Here is a 14930-nt window from a genome sequence, read left to right as displayed (position 1 = left end):
CATCCCTGCAGCGCTCTATATATTAACAAATATGATGAGGATATGAACTGTACTATATAACAGGAATCATGTCATCTGTGTGGTGTTCATTTCCTCTTTGTTGCCGCATTCACTTTACTGTATGTGATCTCGATGTTCATCACAGGTTTGGATCAGATGTCAAGTCATGGCAGGAGAAGATGGTTCCCTCCACCCATGAAAACCTTCAAGCTGTTTGGCAGTAAGATGAGAGGATGTGCTTCTGACTTCACAGTCTGTTGTTTTCTCTCTTATTTTCTCTGTCTCCTTTTGTTTTAAAAGGCCTGGTCTCTTTCATTAGAAATCACTGTTGTTATTGCTGTTACTGCACTACAAGACACTTTTAAAAAAAAGAAAAAGAAAAAAGACTGAAATCACATCCATCAGGTCTTCAAAAAAAAAAAAAAAAAAAAAAACCTAATTAGTAATTACTGCATTATGCCTTGGTCATTGGTCATCGTTCTGTTTTCACTTAGTCTTATTTCAGACTAGCAACTGTTTTTGTTCCCAAGTTCAGTTTAAGTTCATCCCAAAACAGTAAATCTATGCCGCCTGTGTGTATTTCCTAATATAGCCTGTTCTGCTTCTTGGGGTTGAAAGTTTAATTGAAGCCTTGTAAGAAAATGTCTTTTGATGATAAATCTTGTTACTTACAACCTCCCGAGACGTTAGTGTGTGTGTCTCCCTCTCTCTCTCTCTTTGTGTGTGTGTGTGTTCAGGTGGATTCAGGCATTAGAGTGCGTCGGGGGTCGTAATACTCTGGCTGCTCTACGGCGCGCTCTAGAGGAGGAACCGCAGGAAGAAGCAGCACTGACTCATGGCGTTTATCTCCTCACCACCGGCATGCCAGATCAACACATGGTTAGTCGGACATTTATGGTTCTTTTTAATCACACACAAGCCAATTCCTGTCCTGTATTGTGCACTGCATGTGGATTTGAAGTCTACCCAGCTGACAAATATGTTATAAGAACATTTTGCTGACGTTCCGATTAAAGGGTTAGTTCACCCAAAAATGACATTTCCGTCATTAATTACTCACCCTCATGTCGTTCCAAACCTGTAAGACCTTCGTTCATCTTTGGAACACAAATTAAGATATTTTAAATTTTTTTATCTACCATAGAAAGCAACGAAATTACTACATTCAAGGTCCAGAGAAGTAGAATGTAGTTTAAAATGTAGTTGAATAAAATCATAAAATTTTAAATAAAAAATAAAAAATTAATTGAAAAAATAAACATTTATAAAACTGTTTATTAATTCATGTTTTGAAATGTAGTTTTAAATATCTTTATTTAACTACATTTAAAACATGAATTAAATAGTTTTAAATAAGTGTCTTAATTTGCTTATTTAAAAAAGTGATTTAACCTCTTTAAAGGTGCAATATGTAATAATTTTGCAGTAAAATATCCAAAAACCACTAGGCCAGTGTTATATATTTTGTTCACTTGAGTACTTCCGATATCCCAAATGTTTCCAACTATTTGTAAATCTTGAGAAAATTGTAATTTTAACCAAGGCTCCGGGACGTGTGAGGAGTCGCCTGTCAATTGCGTCATACTCACGTTATCCTCGGTTTCCGGTTTTATTTTGTAGAAACCATGGAAACGCCAAAGACGCTTTAATATATTACATGTTTTATTAGAAAAGGGAACAACTGTTTTGATATTTATAGACAGAAAACTAATTATTGTTATATAGCTCAACATGTTTAGTCTTACTGTTTAAATCTAGTTTTCTTGCTTTTTTTTTTTTTTTTTTTTTTGTGAGTACCATGCTTTACCATGCCTCAGAGAAAAACACTATTTTGTGAAGTAGCTAACATAGCATAATCAGATGCAGCTTTATTTTTAGTAATGGTAATACACCATTTTCTCCATCATACAATACATTTTAAAATTAATTCCATGCCATTTATCAACACAAGCCATCCAGCATTTAATATGATATTCTAAAATCGATCTATCTTACTGCAGTGTGCAACAAGTGTCTCATAACAGCCACCGAGCGAACGTAACGTTATAACATCATTTTCAACACACTCAAATGTATCTAATATGATAAACAGAGCTGTGTTACCTCATACTCATGACCGGAAAAGCGGAAGCAGCGCCGGCGACTGTGGCATAATAAAAGTTCCGCTGCTCGTAAGGCGTGTGTTGCGCAATCGCTCCAGCGGCCTCGTTCAGCTCCCACAACACTCAGTCCTGCTCTGCTTCATACTACAGTAACGCTAATAAATCGCATCCATGAACATGATTTCTGGCCGAGTCCTATCCCGATTATTTTCCACCGGCTGTGAGGTGAAGATCACGTCTCAAGATTCCGCGCTCAAACTTGGCGTCATCAAGCTACGCCTTTGTTTTGAATAGGCCTCTAGCGACCTCTAGCGGACAGAAAATTTTACATATTGCACCTTTAACTGTCAGTTTTTTATTGCCTTTTTTTCCTTTCACATATTTTAGTAATCATAATAAATTAGGTATCATTTTAAAGCTGAAACACTCAAAATTCATCATGTGGAAACTGTTTTGAAATTGGACATTGCGTTACCATGGAAGCGGTACTTTGAAATCTTTCAGTGTGCTCCTCTCCCTAGTGGGCTGTGTCATGTTTCATATTACAAAATTTATTTTAACTATATATTATAACTATATATTTAACTGTATTAATTTGTTACAGAAGAACACATTTAAAAAAATCAATGGAATGTGGGTGTCAACCAGTGGCTATTTTTTGGTACAATGCCTAAAAAAATCTCATGGAAACTTCAATTTTTGTGATATCAACTTCAAATTTGGAACACAACTTGGTTAGACATATGGCTTTGATTTTATAGTAATTTTAAAGTAACATCATTTTGTAAAATATAGATTTTTTTTAATATATATATATATATATATATATATATATATATATATATATATATATATAAAATAACTGTTTAGTACAATACATTTCCTTTACAGTAAACTTAAACTTTAACTTTTTTTTTTTTTTTTTTTTTTTTTTACAAGAGACCAAGCTTTGATCGGTATTCCAAAGCATTCATGAATTATAACCATTTAAGTTTGAATGGTGTATTTCCATGTCTATGCTCAAAATGGGGAGTGCCAGTTAAAGGGGTTAATTTTTCATATTTATGTTTGAATTATTAAAAAGATAACTTATTCTTTCATTTTATTGGATTCTCTGTATTATTGTTTGAAGTGATGAATAACCATGTTGACCCTTGTAAAAAGCATGCCACCCTCTGCTGCCCTCTACTGTTCATATATAAAAGGTGCAGTTTCTATATTCTGATTTTGCTACTGATGTATTTGTCACATTTTCTTCAGCAAACTAATGTCACATTCGAAAAGCAGTCACAGTGTTTTTCACTCTCTCATCCTCAGGTTTCTGTCACTGCTTATGTGTCTGAGCGCTGCAGCACAGCAAACCTGAACCTCCATGTGTGCCTGTTCACCGGAGAGGAGGACACTGTCCGCTGCCCTCCGCCTCGTCACGCCACACGGTCCGAAACCGCACAAGCTCTGCGCGGCCTGGCACATGCGGGCAATGGACGCTTCCTCTGGACGACTGAGACTGGTGAGGAGAGGCTGTTGAATGACTGTCTGAATGATGGAGTTTTTCAAGGAAGATGAGTTTGATGTACTAAAAAGAAGTTTAGTTTAAGATGGACAGACCATCATAAGTTGGTTGTTATGACCAGTTATGTTGTTCACCTCTTGAGACAGTTCTGAGGTCATGTGTAAAATGTCTAAAGAGCTGCTGTTTACTTTACTTTGAATGTTGCTGCTGCTTTTCTGTTCTTTCTGTCATATGTGCAGCACATGGTGCCTAAACCACAATGGGAAGTCTTGTGTTTGTGTGTGTGTTTGTATTTGTATGTGTGCAGTGGAAAATATGAGCCTCTTCCTCGTCTTTCCCTGCAGGCATCGTGGAGAGTGATGACATCAGTGCCCTAATTGGAGAAATGGAGACAGCCGCTAATTATTGTCAGAAGGTGAGTTCAGAGCAATGCGTTTGGGGCGCTTTTCTTTCATGACCTGGACTTGACCTGTGTCTGCGATGTTTAAATAATTCATGGGAAACCAAAGAAAAGTTTGAAGCACACCTGCAAGAAATTATCAGTTGTTTATCAAGGTTCATCCAGGTCTTGGTGTTCATTCAGAAATAGCTGGATTTGTTGAAATGTTTAATTACTCTTCTGCGTCCTCATTCTCAAGTCCATTTGCTTTTAAAGTCACACTGACATCAATAAATCAATCAATAATTGATCTATCTTAATGCATACATAATTTAAATACCAAAATACAAAACATAATTTCAATTACAATAAGGTAAAAAAAAAAAAAAAAAAACTCACATTTATTCTGAGACATTTCATTATAGCTGAATACCATGAAAAAAATCAACAGGCAAAAGAACACTTATACAAGGAATTTGTGGTTTAAAATTACCATAGCAAAAACAACTAGCCTAACTAATATACATTTCAAGCATTATTAAAGAAAAGTAAACACTCAGTAATTAAAGAAGAACAAATAAACAAATTAGCAATTGCGCAAATATGTACAACTGAACAAATATGTGATTGAAAAAACAGTGTTTTGAGATTTTTAGGTATTCAAATGTAAAATAACTGCAAAATATACATTACAAATATAGTTACAAAATGTATTCAGTCAAGAACAGCGAGGGAATTTTCTCTGTCTTTTGTTGTTTGTTTAACATTATTATAGAGACGGCAGCAAGGAATATTAGGCTGCTGTCACTTTAAGAGCTGCACAAATCTAATATACTGTTACACATGTTTTCTTTGTCAACTGTTTACATTCACATAATCGACTGTGTTTACGAGAATATTTTGACATATTTTTGTGTGTTTGTCTGTTAAAGTGCAAAAAGATGTGGAAGAGAACTCAGTTTAGTATCACGCACTATACATTATGAGAGGCAGCTTTCTATACGCACATTTTGGGTGAAAACAGCTTGTGGGTGTTCTTGGGCTTGATTAGTGTAACCCTCTGCTGCTGTTGGGTCGTTTTTCACCAAAAAATGGTGTTGTTGTTTTGTTGTTGTTTTTTTAACTTCATCATAAAGGTATGAAACTTGTAAAGGTTTTGGCACTTGCTGTGTGAACACAGAAAAAAATAAATAAATAAATAATGGACATGATTTGAAAATGTTAAATGGTCCTGAAAAAAATAGTCACACTTGTAATGTTTGCAGTCAAAAATGATTGCATTGGAAATTAATGGGAGATGAATTTCATCTATTGGAAATGTTTGGTACTGCGCCCAAACAAATTCTTACTGAAAACTCATTTTTTGAAATATCAACCTCATATTTGGAACACAACTTGTTTAGATTTACGGCTTTGATTTTCTCACAGTTTTAGAGTAAAATGTGTTTTGGAAAATATTTCATATAAAAATTGAAAATGGTATTTTTGTGCATTTTTTATAACAAATGTACAATTTTATAACTTTTTTCAAGTTCACTTTTTAAAACTTTTTTCACTTCAGCAACAATCTGCCAAGTGTCTTCTTGAGAAGAGGCCAAACTTAAGTATGTGCTCCAAACCATTCAAGATTTACAACAGTTTAAGTTGGAAATTTCATTTTCAGGTCCATGCACAAAAAGTGAATAAATGGATTACAATTACTGCATAAATATATTAGTACCATAAAATCCCCTAAAAATACAAAATATTAAATAAAAAAACATTATCAAACTAAAATATAGTACAATCATTTCATTGAAAATAAAAAAAAATTGGTCATTTTTGACTGACACGCAAGCAGCACCAGAAGGTTAAAGTCATATTAAATGCACACAAAGGAATCAATTAGAGGAGTCGTAATTTTAATTTTATAACAAGTATCCGATTCCTGACCTTACGTATCCGATTCCGGAATTGGAATCGATTTTCGATTCTTTTCTACTTATCTGACAGCTGTTGCTAGTACTGCTCATAATTATTATGATTCATATATTGAACTTTCGTCCATGTTTTCCTGCAGTGCTCTGAACTACTGGACTCTCTGATCCAGAAGGGTTCCAGCAGAGGTTCAGGAGAAGCGAGTACCCCATCCCTCAAACCCCAGGCCTGGATCCACAAAACAAAACTGCCGTCTCCCAGACCCACAACACTCAGCCTGGCGAGACTGGTCAGATCACTGTCTTCTATCTCACTTAATCTGTCATACCATCTGTATGAAATGCTATCCTGAAAAGAATAGCATTGCTAGTCACCAGCATTTAATGTGTTTTGGATCCTGGTGATCTTCATATTAGGCTTCATAACTAGCCTAATCAGTAAGATCTTGCCTTCACCCCTAGTCTTGTGTAGCCAGACCTTCTGCCATTACAGCTTTCATTAGCCAAGGACTGCCCAGAAACCACCTGACTGACATGTAAAGCAACCAATCACAGTTCATTTTGTTCAGCGTCATGTTTAGGGGTGTGAAAATGTGAAGTTGTGTAACAATAACAGTCTGGCGTGTAAAACTCTTGGACATATTTTAGGCCCTGTTTCCACCTGGTATTAAGATGTGTTTTGGTCGATCGGATCACAAGTGGACGACGCTAAATACAGGTGTAAACAGGGTCTAAAACATTTTAAGCTTGTCCACTTTTGACCACTTCCAGAGGTAGTCGAAAATGCATTCAACTGGATTGCTTTCATAGTATAAACGCTCATGTGGTCGAATGTGTTCGAACAGCCACTAAGGACCGCATACTTTCCGCCTACTGACCTAATGCGTAAACATTATTGGAAGAGCGCTAGCCAGATTTTGTCTCACCATTCCTGATTTCTAACACACACTAACAGCATTCAGCTGGTCTTGTGGCTGTCAGAGCAGAAATTAAAACTGCTGCTCTCCGTATGTTTTCCGTCGTCTCAGAGCATATTCATATGTAAATTGCACGAGCTTATTTTGTCCATTAGATAAAAAGATTTGAAAAAAAAACCCAAAAAGCATACATTTACCCATAAACCTTCCCCTCAAAGAAATCAGGATAAAAAGGGGATAAAAAGTCGAAAGAAGACAAAAGAGACGGATTAAAACACTCCCTCATCTACTTGTGATCTGATTGCTCAAAACGAATCTTAACACCGGGTGTGAAAAGGGCCTTAAAGAGTCTATGCCCTGAACTTCACACTCTTCACATACTTTTGATAATCCAGCGTTTAGCTGATCCTGATAAGAACTCATTGTCACAGTTGTAAACATGATGGTATTCTTCTTCCATGAGGGGGTTTGCCTTCATGACAGCTGTCTTTCCAGGCGGACCGTTAAAGAACGTGACACACACATCTCCAGTAAATCCTGTAGAATTTAACCAATCAGATGACGACTTCGAAACTCCTGAAGTGTTTCCAATTTTGTGTGCCTTATGCACCAGACGTTCAGCCAACACTCTGAGACTACACATAGCCAGGCTTTTGACTATCAGCAAGTCCTGTTCAGCTTATTCCCACCAAGAACTTAGACAGGAAGAGGCTGTCTGTCTGTCTGTCAGACAGACATGTTTTGTTGTTATGTGCTGTTTAAGTGCAGCTTTATACAAAGTTGTTGATATCACAGAATATGTTAACCATCTTAGAAAATCATGCTGGTCTTTTCAGTAGGACACTTAAAGGGATAGTTCACTGAAAAATTCATCATTTCAGTCATCATTTATTCACCCTCATGTCATTCCAAACTTGTATTTCTTTCTTCTAAGGAACACAAAAGAAGATATTATTTTCATTTACTTCCATTAAATGGACAAGAAATACTGAGACATTTCTCAAAATATTGTGCTCCACAGAAGAAAGAAAGTCATGCAGGTTTGAAACAACATGAGTAAATGATGACAATTTTTTAAATGACCACTTTAAGGGACTCATTAAAAAGATGTTTTCGTAAATGAATGCTTTTTGATCATGATGTGAACAGGAAAGCAGGCAGATGAGCAGATTTGCACAGAACGGCTCAGCTTGGAGGCCGAACAGCTCTAAAGCAGAAATCCCAGCAGGTGTGATGTCTTACCAACATCCTGACTGTAATTATTAGAGATCATATACCAAATGGTCTCTATTTGCCATCTGAACTGTTTGTTGTAATTCACACAATCCCTCTCTCTCTCTCTCTCTCTCTCTCTATATATATATATATATATATACACACACATGCATACTTTTGTTTTATATTGCTCCAGATAAAGCAACTCATTCTATCCACGTCAGATTTTGAAAGCATGACAGTGTCTATAATTGTTTCTGTCTAAAACATCCTCTGATTGCCTCCCAGACTAAACGCTAGACTATTTATGTGACTCATCATGGTGCATTCGTTTTTTCCAGACTATTTATTTTTGGTCTTTTTTTAGTCCAGTCAGCTGATTTCAGCACACCGTCTGGGCTGACAAAGCCTGCTGATCAGATGAGAGCCACTGTGTCTCAGTCTGTCTTCTTCATGGAAGATGGCAACTTGGGTTAGTAGAAATGGATTTTCCATGTTTGTGTTGTCATCGCCCGAAACATGTACACATGTGATCCACTCCATATCCATTTCTGGTTCATATTGTGTCATATACCATTGATTACCTTATCTAGGTGTTGTCTTCAAGAAATATCCAAAACCCAAGAGTGTGCGCAAGTCTATCAATACCATTAAATTGCCAAAGCATGAAGACATCTGTTCAACTAAACAGGTATTGTGCTGTATTATCCATTATTATTTTCAAAATAAAAATGCCTCATTTTTTCTTAGAGTTTTCAAGCTACATCCACCTAAACTGGCACACTATTCCCAGCAAACAAAATATGTTCTAAAAATGTTCTTGTATGTTCTCTGTCACGGTGTGAGGCTGATATGAAGTGCACAATGAAAGAAGTCTTCAAAGAGAACTTTTAATTCATTAAACAACATGAACAGGAGAATAACTAGGAGAAATTACCAAAATAAAAACACCATAAATATACAACAACGGAAGACAAGGGAGTAACTGAAACAGAGGGCTTAAATACAAGGAGAACAGAGGACTAACACAGCTGGTAAACAATAATTATAATTAAGGTGACCATGACAACTAAGGAGTGGTGGGAAACTGAACAAAGGAACAAAGGAACCAATGAAAATCAAACAAAACAAACAGACGTGACATTCTCTGAACATACAAAACATATTTTTTATGTTTTAAAAACGTTTTTTTCTTGCTTATATGAAAGTTAAAGGGAACATTCCATTTTATCATAATGCAAACATTATGGGAATGTTACTTTTAAACATTCTTTGAACATTCTGAAACACGTGAACAAAAGTTCCATGAATGTTATATAAATAATGTTTTTGCACTAAAGTTTTGAGGACATTACTAAAGACCAGATAACTTTACTGGAACAATGTTTCTTCATAACTTTGAGAGAACCTTGCCGGAACGTTCGCTAAAGTTCTGAGAACGTTCCCTGTTAGCTGGGTATCTGTTCTGACCTAGTGCGCTATATCTTTTCTGACTTCTGAACTGAACTGACCTAATTTTTCATGTAGCAGATGGTCAAATGTTTCATCTGTCTCTTTCTTTCTATATCGCCTTAATAACTGCCTAGAAACACCCTAGAAATCACTCTAAGCTCTTTAGCAACCACTTAGCAACCTATTAGAAATGAGAAACCCCATAGCAAACACTCAGAACGCTTTAGCAAATGTGAAAACTCAAGACTACAATGGTGGCATTTCAGGGAGTTCAGAAACAATGTTACTTATATATTTACTGAAAAACTCCCACTGGAGGGACCTTTTTCATGCTCAAACTGCAGCATTACACACTAAAGAAAGATGAACATGTCAAAAAGCATAACAGGTCCTCTTTGAATCCTAAGATTTTTTTAAATCAGTGTTTGTTTGTTTGTGTGTGTGTGTGTGTGTTCTTTAAGTGGTTGAAAAGGTTTGGTATAAAGAATCTGAAGTTGGACCTTCACAAACTGATATCTGGACCTGAATGCTGCCATCACAACAAACTGGTGCCGTCTGTCCAGAAGAGAGTGTCTGCTAAGTACTGTGACATATTCCCTAGTGTCCAAGTCAATGTAAGCACAATGCTGTGTAAAACCAGTGATACTGAAAATATTTATTTTCCATGTTTAGTATATGGTATGTCTTGATGTTCATCATAGGGGGCTGTGAGACACCTGCATCTGACTCCTGGTGAGTTAAAACACTACCTCAATCAGACGGACAAACTGATGCAGCGCTATGGCCGAAGACTGGAGTGGTTACTGAAAGGTACAGTAGAGGTGTTCATCCTCTGAAAATAGCTCTTTCTGGAGAAATGTGAAATATAATTGTGTGCTTGCTCTTATGTGAAAAGCTGTGTGAGATGGATTAGTCTTTTGTTAACTGTCACCCCCAGTTTTGAGCATAGATTTGAATGTAAATAGTTCCCTTTCTGTTGGTTACTTTTGAATTTTCATCGAAATACCAACGCTAGGGCTCGCTCTTGGGAGCCCCAGACACCTCTGACGTATTTAGAAAAGGCCAGTGAAATTGGCGAGTGAAATTTGAATGCGTGGCCGCTCCCCGGATATCCGGGTGTAAGAAGGCCTGCGTGCTTCACTTAAGCTTTGAAGAAAAAAAAAAGTTACGTTTTCTCATGAGATGAGGTTGGTGGAACTATATCAGTGTCTGTATATGGATCGTATCAGTTCCAAACTCAAAAATTTGAGTATGGCTCTGTTCCAAAACAGATCTGCTTGCGCTCAAAAGCTGTTCCAGAAGGATAGGGATTCCAGCAGTAGGCAGCATGGAAGCTCACTAGGTTTTGGAACAGATCCCTCTTTTCCTGCCATGTGGATTTTTCATTTGTGAGCAGGCAGCAGGCGTATGTTCGGATCAGTGCTGGAAAAGGACGTCTGTGTTCTGCTGGATGTGTCTGGATCAATGGCTCCCTGCCTCCCTGAACTCCAGAAGGGACTGACCTTACTGATCTGGGATCAGCTGCATGCCAACAGCGTGAGGTGAACTCTTTTTCCTCTAGAGGGAGATATAGAAAAATCGTTTTCACACTCACCTGTCCACCATTGATTAGCCGAACAGATGATGAATGGATGGATGAGGATGGATGATTTGATCCTTCTCCCAGACATATTTCCACAGTTTTGGAGAAGACTAGAAATGTGAAAAGGGTCCATAATACACCTGAAAATGTTCTTGCCTCCTGTCATGATTAGTGACATGCTGAGTTTGTTGGCCGGTGTCTTAGTTACTGACGTGTGTGTGCGCGTCAGGTTTAATGTGTTGGCGTTCTCTGGAGGGGTGCGGATGTGGCAGCCGGCGCTGGTTGAGTCCACTGAGGATCTGTGTACGGAGGCAGTGCAGTGGTTGAGTCAGCTCAGCTCACACGGAGCTTCCTCCACACTGCAAGCACTGCAGGTACTCACCGCAACACTCACAACAACTGCCTTTTATATATACTGTTATTACATTGGCTTTATGGAAAACATGATTGTTATTGGTCAATGGCAGCATTGTGTGCTCTAAGAACATTTTCCAAACATTTTGTTTTAGTTATGGAAATGTTAAAATTAGGGATGGGAATTTTTCAGAAATACTGTATTTGAATGTTTGAACTCATAAAAAATGAATATTCAATTATTTGTTTTATTTAAAATTTGGTTGATCGGATCACAAGTGGACAAGGGAGACACATTCCCGTTTACACCTGGTGTTTTAATCCATCACTATCCATCACTTCTGTCCTGATTTCTTCGAGGGGAGAGTCTATGGCGCGCTTCCCATAATGTTACGCATAAGGTCAGTATACACAGAGAGCAGGCGGTCTTTTGTGGTCTTTTTTGACCACATGAGCGTTTACACTACGAAAGCAATCCGGTCGAATGCGTTTTCGACTATCTCTGGAACTGGTCGAAAGCTCAAAACATTTTAGACCCCGTTTACACCTGTATTTAGCATCGTCCACTTGTGATCCAATCGACCAAAATGCATCTTAAAGGATTAGTCCACTTTCAAATAAAAATTTCCTGATAATTTACTCACCCCCATGTCATCCAAGATGTCCATGTCCTTCTTTCTTCAGTTGAAAAGAAATTAAGGTTTTTGATGAAAACATACAGGATTATTCTCCTTATAGTGGACTTCAATGGTTACCAGATGAGGAATAAGGGTCTTATCTAGTGAAACGATCGGTCATTTTCTAAAAAAAAATACAAATGTATATACTTTATAAACACAAATGATCGCATCACAAGTGCTTCCACTAGAACGCGATTCCGTATTCTTTAAATATTATTCAACTTACGGAACGAACGCGGCGACAGTTACGTTTTTTCCGTAAGTTGAATAGGGAAGGCGTAGGACATTTAGTGTAAGCTTTTTGAAGAATGCGGAATCGCGTTCTGGTGGAAGCACTTGTGATGCGAACATTTGCACCTATAAAGCATATACATTTCGATTTTTTTTTTTTTTTTTTTTAGAAAATGACCGATCGTTTCGCTAGATAAGACCCTTATTCCTCGTCGGGTATCGTTTAAAGCCCTTTGAAGCTGCACTAAAACTGTAATTTTGACCTTCAACCGTTTGGAGACCATTGAAGTCCACTATAAGGAGAATAATCCTGGAATGTTTTCATTAAAAACCTTAATTTCTTTTCGACTGAAGAAAGAAGGACATGGACATATTGGATGACATGGGGGTGAGTAAATTATCAGGAAATTTTTATTTGAAAGTGGACTAATCCTTTAATACCAGGTGGAAACAGGGCCTCAGTTGTTCTTGTGTTTGTAAGTGTGACTGTATGTAACGCTTCTTTGCTCCAGACAGGCTGTGGCTTGGCAGATGATGTTGGTCTGTATCTGATCTGTGATGGAGGGTGTGACTCCAGCCACAGTCTAATACTGACAGAGATGGAGACACTGAGAAAAGAGAAGAGCTTCACCGTCCACACCGTCGCACTCAACTGCCATGACAGGTCAACTCTGATGCTGTCTTTGTATTGATTCTTGGTCAAGATTCGGGACATTTTTTGTCTGCTTCCATCACAGAAATGTCTGTGTTTGTAGTAGTGAGTCATAAAAACACCTGAAATCAGTGGCATACAGTGAGTTATTATTTTTCCAGCCATTCTCACTGATGCTTCCAAGACTATCACAACATCCTTGTGATTTTAACAAGTCCTCGTCTATCAGCCAGCTAGATTGTACCTTAATATCATCTGACTGCATTTCAAAATATGATATTTTAGGGGGGTGTTTAAACGACACTGTTTTCAACTAAAAACCAGAAACTTTATGCGTTTTGGCCGTTCATTTACATGACAATGGCGTTTTGGGGACCTAAAAATGCAAACTTTTGAAAATGGGTTTCAAAGTACACGTTTTATAAACGATACCATTATCATCTCCATTTAAACTACAAAACGTGAATTTGTTTACAAAGTAACATCGCCATCTACTGGCCTGGCATGAATAATACAGAGATTTTAGTTGTTTTCACGGATCCTTGTGAACGGGATCATTTTGACAACATTGTTGTCTGTACACGAAATGTTTTCCATTTTTAGTATATTGTTGTTGTGTAAACATACCCTTAGATGGGTTTCAAGCCACAGATCTTATGCAGTTTTCTGCTGTTTACACTACAGAGAACTTAAATAGAGTTTTTATGAACAAATCTTACTTTGTGTCTAAGATCAAAAATACTTCATCTGACGTTTCAGCGGTTACACTTTATTTTGATGGTCCACTAGACATTCTATTAAGTGTAAGTAACTTTGCAACTTCATGTCAACTAACTCTTATTAGAGTATTAGTAGATTGTTAGGTTAGGGCTTGGGTTAGTAGAATAAATTGACATATAGTTGGTAGAAGTTAGTAGAATGTCTAAAGTGGACTATCGAAATAAATGGAGCTTTGAATGTATATGTCATAGTGTGTGTAAGAGGGTGATTTGTAAAATCTGTTTATCATTTTAATATTTTTGAACAGATCCGGCAGTGAGTTTCTGAAGCGTCTGGCCCATAAAACAGGAGGACGTTTCCATCAGGCTCCTGACGACACGGATACAGCTCTTATCAGAAAACTGCTGTCAGACCCCTGCAGTGCAGTACGTATATGCTGACTTTTAAGGGGAAGTACTCAACATTTCTTTAATATCAGTATATTGCAGGAGTACGTGGTTTTCAATATGTTCAAATGCATTTCTGCTGATTCATTGTTATGAAATGATGTGTTTATTCTTGTATGTCCACAATCAAAGGACCCAGTGCTGCCAAAATTTGAGGGGGACGATCTAAGGAAACTATCAGAGGAGATTGAGAAGCTGAGATTGTTCCAGAAACAAGCTAAAGCTTTCAGGTTTGTGACTGTGTTCATTCAGGCAACAGTGCTTCTGCGGTGATACACACGTCTAGTGTTGATGTAATGATTGATGTTATTGTATACTTTTTAACATGGTGACTTTTTTTTCATAGGGAAACAATTTTGGGGGTCAAGGAACCTGGAAGGAATGTAGACGCTGATCTCCACACCTGTTCAAATCATGACAGCTTTATTTATTCAGAATAAACTCTATATACAGTGTGTTTCACTCAGCTATCTATAACATCTGTAGATAACTGAGTGTTTCACTCATTCGATCATCTATAAATAATTTCATAAGACCTAATGTAAGAATATTTGTTAATAAACTTATGGCTTAGAATAATATTTTGGGAACATGTTGTAAATAGGTGTCTGTTATAAAAAGCATGGTTGAAAGAAATGTTATATACATTAAAAAAGTGTAATTTGTCTGGCTTCCGGTGTCATTCACTTCCAGCTATTTTACCTGTACAAAAACAGCCCATTATTCTGCTTTATATTGCAAACTAGTATCATAAACACTGGATTGTAGTGC

The 14930-nt window shown here is 37.2% G+C and overlaps 1 protein-coding gene across 2 annotated transcripts in view; it reads left to right on the top strand.

The window, feature by feature from the left end:
• vwa3a (von Willebrand factor A domain containing 3A) overlaps positions 1-14824 on the top strand; it is a 41319-nt gene extending 26495 nt beyond the window's left edge. Inside the window, exons 18-33 of one of the 2 annotated variants that reach the window (XM_051888736.1) lie at positions 146-220; positions 738-879; positions 3420-3612; positions 3960-4030; positions 6054-6200; positions 7977-8055; positions 8410-8514; positions 8636-8733; positions 9956-10108; positions 10196-10304; positions 10891-11035; positions 11306-11450; positions 12854-13005; positions 14021-14138; positions 14292-14389; positions 14506-14824. In XM_051888736.1, the coding sequence (XP_051744696.1) occupies positions 146-220; positions 738-879; positions 3420-3612; positions 3960-4030; positions 6054-6200; positions 7977-8055; positions 8410-8514; positions 8636-8733; positions 9956-10108; positions 10196-10304; positions 10891-11035; positions 11306-11450; positions 12854-13005; positions 14021-14138; positions 14292-14389; positions 14506-14599 (1924 nt within the window). In that variant the 3' untranslated portion in view covers positions 14600-14824. Of the gene's footprint in view, positions 1-145; positions 221-737; positions 880-3419; positions 3613-3959; positions 4031-6053; positions 6201-7976; positions 8056-8409; positions 8515-8635; positions 8734-9955; positions 10109-10195; positions 10305-10890; positions 11036-11305; positions 11451-12853; positions 13006-14020; positions 14139-14291; positions 14390-14505 lie in introns of those variants that run through there. The other variant, XR_007929363.1, reaches the window with a different exon arrangement.
• Positions 14825-14930: the final 106 nt, after the last annotated feature.

The sequence above is a fragment of the Ctenopharyngodon idella genome, chromosome 3 (assembly GCF_019924925.1).
Source record: "Ctenopharyngodon idella isolate HZGC_01 chromosome 3, HZGC01, whole genome shotgun sequence".
Lineage (NCBI taxonomy): Eukaryota > Metazoa > Chordata > Actinopteri > Cypriniformes > Xenocyprididae > Ctenopharyngodon > Ctenopharyngodon idella.
Note: the sequence above shows the minus strand (reverse complement) of the source record. Positions and strands in the feature narration are given on the sequence as shown.